Source organism: Geospiza fortis, unplaced genomic scaffold, assembly GCF_000277835.1.
Source record: "Geospiza fortis unplaced genomic scaffold, GeoFor_1.0 scaffold206, whole genome shotgun sequence".
Taxonomy (NCBI): domain Eukaryota; kingdom Metazoa; phylum Chordata; class Aves; order Passeriformes; family Thraupidae; genus Geospiza; species Geospiza fortis.
This window is the reverse complement of record NW_005054311.1, coordinates 7,933,316-7,940,080: the sequence shown is the minus strand read 5'-3', so window position 1 is coordinate 7,940,080 and position 6,765 is coordinate 7,933,316. Positions and strand designations below refer to the sequence as shown.

Genomic DNA, 6,765 nt, shown 5'->3' with positions numbered 1-6,765 from the left:
AGCAACCAGCTTTGGTTTGGTGGTGGGTGACTCTGCCCATGGCAGAGTGGTTGGAGCAAGATGATCTTTAATATCTCTTCCAACCCTAACCACTCCATGATTCTATGACCCTATGAGATTAAATGAACAGATGCTCAAGAGAAAAGAAAAATACCCTCACAGGATCACCAAATAGTCTGAGTTGGAAAGGATCCACATGGACCATTGAGTCTGACTCTTAAGTGAATGGCCCATGCTAGATCAAGCCCACCACTTTGACATTATTAGCATCCTGCTTTCATCAACTGAGCCAACCTCAGGGCTCATGAGACCATAAAAACACAAGTCACAGCAGAATCTGAAAACATTTAACAACAATCACAGATTTAATTTCTGGATCTGACACTCTACCTCCACTGCCAGTATTCCACATTTTTGGTCAAAAAAAAGTATGGGTCTTTCTGACCCTTCACAGGAGCTTGCCATTTTAAGGTGGCTTCAACCTATCTGGGATCAACATGCCAGTAGTCAGGGTCCACCAGGTATGCCAGGATCTCTACCCTGTGCTGTTGAAAAGAGCTGATTCCTGGGGTTTGATGCGGAGTCACCACTGCCGGAAGTGACTTAGGACATCCCTGTCCTAGCCTATGTGCCTGTTGAGCGCTGGACAACATGAAGATGCTGAGAATACCACTACACAGTTATCAAGCAGACTATGCAGCACACAATGTGCAGAACCATGGAAGGTGGTCAGAGCACAGGAGAGACCAAACAGTACCACAAGATCCTCATAGTGTCTGTATCTGGTTCAGAAAGAACTTTTCCGCTCATTCCCCTCTAGCATGCAGGAAGTGCAGCGCTTCTTAGAGTTTGCCAGCTTCTTCTGATGGTTCAAAACAGGCTTTTCCGGTGTCATGGCTCTTCTAGTGCTACCTTCCTCAAAGGGATCTCACTTCCCATGGGTGTGAGAAGCACACAAAGCTCCTGAGGAACAGAAAGATGCAGTCACCACATCCTGCCTTACTGTCCTGCTGAAGTCTTGGCTGGCATTTCACTATGGAAACAGATGTCTCTGGGCCATAGGGGCTGTACTGTCCCCCAGTCAACCCCAAAGCAGGAGCCATGCCCCCATGTCTTTTTCTTTAGACAGATCACTCCCACAAATAGGAATTTTACATCTGAGACAAACAGGACCTGGCAATCGAAGCTGCCTCTGAGGAGTGGTAGCGCACTCTTGAGGCAACACAAGAACCAAGAGTGGTGCTTCTATTCTGCCCTACCACCAGAACAAGCCCAAGCTCTGGGGTAGGCCAGTCCTAACCATCTCATTTTGAGGGTCACATACAGACATAGACTTTAAAGGGTCTTGCTTTTCATACACAGTTTCCAGAGTCAACTGATTTGTGTATTTATTGTGTATTATTACTTCCCCTGATGGAGCTCCAGCACTCCAGTGCTTAGCCACTGCAGTTGTGGTCCCTCCAAAAACTGTTTAAATGAACTAAGTGACCTGGTTTTGGACCCCATGGCCACTGTCTTCCACACAGTCACAATCCACATTGCTCTGGGCTATTACTACTGCTGATCACCTAATGTCCCTTGGGATATATAGTACCTGGATGGGCTGTGAAGATTAGCGATATCTAACTAATAAATCTTAATATAATTGTGCAGTCCCCACTGAATGGTTCTGGAAGACCATAAAACCACAGAAAGGTGGCTGGGACTTTTAAAGACCGTCATCCAACCCTCCCTCAATGGACAGGGATATCTCTTCCTAGATCAGGCTCCTCAAGATGGAAAGCAAGAGATCTTGAAGCAGCCTGCAGTGCTCTGCCACACTCCTACACATTGACCACAGGTTCCTGCAGGAGTCTGAGCCTAATCTGCAGCTGATGCGAAGCCTGAAGGCCAGGCTCCACGCAGGCAGCCTCAGGACTGAGGTGGTCCAACCTACCTGCCATGAAGCATCAGGACTGGGGCTGCTCTGCAAGGGATGGCAGTGAAAAGTCAGGGGAGATCACACCACAGGACAGTGACCTCACCGACCAGGGCACAGTACCCAAGTGGGGCAGCCTGGTGACAGTAGCAGCTGCTGACAGTCACAGCAATCATCAGGTAAATGTTGGACAGCAGGTCAGGTCCAAGTGGAATCCATGAAATTCAGTGAACAGAAGCTGCAGGTTATAGGACTAGGCACATGCCTGCCAGCAACACAGCTCAGCAAAGGGCTGGAGGCCAAGGCTGGAGCAGAAACAGAGCTACCCCTGCAGCTATGCTGGCAAGCTTGCACCAGTGTGTCTCTTAAGGCTCCAGGTTAACCCCAGCATAACTGAGAGAGGAGAACGTAACACAGACTAAGCAGGCATAGGAATTGGCCCTAACCACCTTGTACCTTCTAAATGGAACTTAAAACTGTGGCCAAACATGTCTTGAGGGTGTTTATCTGACCACAGATAGTCCTCACTGTCTTCTCTGGTCCTTCAGTCATCCATTGCCACATCCATGATGAAAAGGTTGCACAAAGATTTAGGAAAACTTTTAAGGGTGGGAATGGAGTAGAAATGAAGGAATAGGCTTGCAAGAATATAGATTTAGGCTTGCCTAAATTGTGACTGAATAGAAATGTAGGAAACGGGGCCTGTGAGACCATCTGCTCTCACTCCATAACAAATAAAAATCAGTGTTCGAACTTCTTGATTAAAGACAATGACAGACTTTGATTTTTGTTTGTTTTACTTCAAATAAAAGCCTTATAAGTATACTGAGATGTGGGTTTTGGTCCTAAGCAACAAAAATAATGGTCTCTCTGCTGTGAAGTACTAATGTGGAAATGCCTGAAACTACCTTATATAGAAATTGCAGAATTCAGACCACAAATTTTATTTCATACCACACTGCAAATTGTATTTTATAGGTAACACTGGATTTCACTAGATCTATTTTCACACTTAAAATTTAATTGTATGGATTATGTGTGTTATAACAAACAGAACCATCAACTAATAAGTATGCACTAGAAGAGAGATAGAGGAACAAAAAATATATTCCTTTCCCCAGACCAGATTGGGAAAAAATATCACAGTACTGTCACTTGTGCACTCACTGCATTAGGAAAACATAAAGTTGCCACTAAATTAGGCAAAATAAAATGTCTTTATTGCCTGTCCAGATTAAGACCTTTTTTAAAAGTGTGCTGTCATTTAGAATAAAATGTTAAATATAGAGAAAATAATTTAATTACCTACAAACCTACAGAAATTCCCAAAGTAAAACTACTTCCTCAAGCATTGCAGGTAACGAACAAACATAGCTTTCAGCACTAACCTTTTTCCCTGAGGTAGTCTGATATCCTTGGTGTTATTCTAGCCTCACTTCCTCCTGCTCACACACCTGTATGCTTTTCTGACACCCAGTGTGACAACCCAGTGCAACTGGGCAAGCACAGTAATGCTCAGTCATTTAAAAACCATACCATTCATAATCCTAACACTGCTGGGTTTTTGAAACATGCATTTGGTTGGACTGTGCAATTCTCTCCATACCTCATCTGAGATAGCCCTTTTATTACAAATTACTGATGACCATTTTACATACATAAAAATAAGGCTGTGTGTGTCTTATCTGGACAAATCCAAATTTTCTAAGTTGAATCAGCCATTCCATACAGTATTGAATAAAACATGCAGTAATTTTCCTGCAATAAGTTACTGCCATGAAACTCTGCATTTTTCCAAGGCACAGTACACAAAAGAACTCCTGCAATGGCAGATCAGTCTACCACATGAAAATTTCAACCTTCTAATGACACAGTGGGACATGTTTTGCTCCTTCTATGTGTCAAGTGACATAAGGCAGCACAAGAACCAAAACAAGGACATTTAGATATCCCTAATTCTTCATTAGTCACAATGAATACTGGTCCCCTACACAAATGAGAGACACAATGTTGTAAAATATAACGTAGGAATAGAATTTTATTCTGTTAATCTGCGTATGTATTGGTACAGCTGTTCTGAGAAAGCTTCTGAAGAAAATTTTTCCATAACTCTCACTCTCCCAGCTGCTCCCATTGTGTCCTTTAAGAGAGGATCTCTCACAATTTTTTCCATGGCATCTGCGAATTGCGTTGGAAGAGGATCACACAAAAATCCTGTAACATTATGCGAGATTGATTCTAAAGGACCACCTGAATTAACTGCTATAACTGGACATCTCATATACATTGCCTCCAAAGGGACAATGCCAAAATGTTCATTGCTTGGTGTATAAAGCACACACACAGAGTTACTAAAAAGAGAGATTTTCTGTTCATCTGAGAATGATCTCAGAAAAGTCACATGGTCATTAACATCAAGTTTGGCTGAGAGTCTCCTCAGCTCTTCATAGTGCTCCACGTTTTCCAGAACTCGCTTATCATAACCACCTGCCATAACCAGGTGAACTTCATCCCACTCATGGGAATCAAGTCTCCCTCGAAGTTCGTGCAAAGCTTCGAGAGCCAACGCCAGATTCTTTTTTCTCTCATACCTATTAATGGAAAGAAACAAGAACTTTTTCTTTTTCGGTATCAGATCAGCTATGTCTGCAGGAACAATTTCTTCAAAGCTACTGATGTTGAGTGATGGGTAGAGGACATCTGGGTTTATGTGTGACAGGGACTTAAATGTGTCTTTGAACACGCTGGCAGTGAACTTGCTGTTCACAACGATGCAGTCTGCCATGCCAGTTGTGTACTCCTCCAGCCAGTCAAGCGGCAGTCTGTAGAGGCGCTTCAGGAAAGATTCTCTCTTGGTCAGGAGCTGATCGGGAAAGTGACAGTAAAACAAAACCTTCTTACGGGTTCTGGCCAGTCTAAGCACAGGAATGCAGGCAGACACCTAGTGCAACCAGAGAGATGGGACAAGAGGTGAGGTTAATTGTTTGTGTCAGTGTCACCAGAGTGCACATGTGATTTCAAAGCCATGCTCTGAGAGCCACTACTTTGCAAGCCAAGTGCCTTCTCCCTTTCCCCCACACAAGCACATCAAGTTGTACTCCTTCATCCAGGACCTCTTGCGGCCCTATAATTTCTCCCAGCTCCCCATCAAGCCCCAGGACTTCTCCAAGCACTTCTTTCCGCCACTACCAGGGGTGCTGGGAGCAGAGTTCAAGCAGCAGTGGCATCCTCTCTCCAGCTGCCCCAGAATGTAAGATGTAAATTGCAAAATGCGGAATAGGTCAAGATTATCTGAAGTCAGGATGTTCCTTGATGTAAGATCTTTGTACACTTTCAAGCCTAATCAGCAAGAAAGAAGACCTCATCTCAGCAGCTAGCATCCCTTAGTCACGACATCCTGGAACTAACAAGCCTTAAAGATGTAGTAAATCAAGATGTTGATTTATGTCTATGTATACATTGCTAACTTTGCAAAATACTCAAGGTCCGTGTATCCTATAGCTAAACTATGTTCATTATAACACTACAGAACACACTCACAGGTCAGAAAGACCCCTGCTCAGGTGAAGACCATTTCCCCAAGCAAGTGTAGAAGTTAACTGGGCACATGTAACTTACACAGAATCACAGAATCAATTAGGTTGGAAAAGAGATCACCAAGTTCCAACGATGACGCAACACCACTGTGTCAACGAGACCATGGCACAAAGGGCCACATCCAGTCTTTCCTTAAATATATCCAGGGCCAGTGACTCCATCACCTCCTTGGGCAGTCCATTTCAATGTATAATCAATCACCCTCTCTGAAGAAATTCTTCCTAATGTCGAAGCTAAGTCTCCCCTGGTGCAGCTTAAGACTATGTTCTTTCATCTTGTCACTAGCTGTCAGGGAGACCAATCCCCACCTGCTAGAACATCCTTTCAGGCAGTTATAGAGGGTGATAAGGTCCCCCTGAGCCTCCTTTTCTCCCAGCTAAACAACCCAGTTCCCTCAGCCTCATAAGACTTGTGCTCCAGATCATCCTCCAGCTTCACTTCCCTTCTCTGGAAACTATTAACCAACCACAACATTATGAGGTGCCACTCTTAGGAAGTTACTAACTGAATTTCTGTGTATAAAAGATGGCACAGAAAGCCTGATGGGGTGTCCTTGATTTGTAAACCACAGTGCAGCAGCCAGGCTTGCACAGATCTGAAGTTGATGTTTCTCTATTGAGTGCATCATTATTGGCTCGTTGCACACGCAATAATGAATCCCATTTTGTGGGAATTTGATACTCCAGGATTCTGGAGCATGTCTCTTACAGAGAGACTGCAGGACTGTGCTAGTTTAGTCTAGAGGAGAGAAGACTAGGAGACAATTCATATAAATATCTCAAAGGTGGATCTCGTCTCAAGAGGATGCTGCCAGACTCTTTAGTGAATGACAGGACCAGCAGTGGCCATAAACTAAAACACAAGAACTTCTACATCCACATGAAGAACTTCTTTACTTTGAGGGTGGCAGAGCACTGGAAAACGCTGCCCAGGGAGGTCATGGAGTCTCCTTCTCTGGAGACATTCCAAACCCATCTGGACGCGTTCCTGCAACACCTGCTGCAGGTGACCCTGCTTTGGCAGGGGGTTTGGAGTAGATGATCACCAGACGACACTTCCAACCCTAGCAATTCTGTGATTCTGTGAAGAGCAGCCCACCAGCACCCCCGCCTCCAGTCGGGCCAGCGGCAGCGGCGATCCCGTCCCCATGGCCATGCCCGCACCTGGTCGCACACGAAGGCGTCGAAGGTCTCTCCGCTGAGCAGCAGCACGTAGAGCGCCACGAAGGCCATGCGCAGGGCGGCGCACAG

The 6,765-nt window shown here is 44.8% G+C and overlaps 1 protein-coding gene across 1 annotated transcript; it reads right to left on the bottom strand.

The window, feature by feature from the left end:
* Nucleotides 1-3,931: 3,931 nt before the first annotated feature.
* ALG2 (ALG2 alpha-1,3/1,6-mannosyltransferase) lies at nucleotides 3,932-6,762 on the bottom strand (the record flags this gene model as incomplete). Its single annotated transcript, XM_005419342.2, has 2 exons — nucleotides 3,932-4,859; nucleotides 6,679-6,762. Coding segments are annotated over 2 exons (987 nt in total), but the record flags the coding sequence as incomplete, so codon positions are not given.
* Between the last annotated feature and the right edge of the window lie 3 nt (nucleotides 6,763-6,765).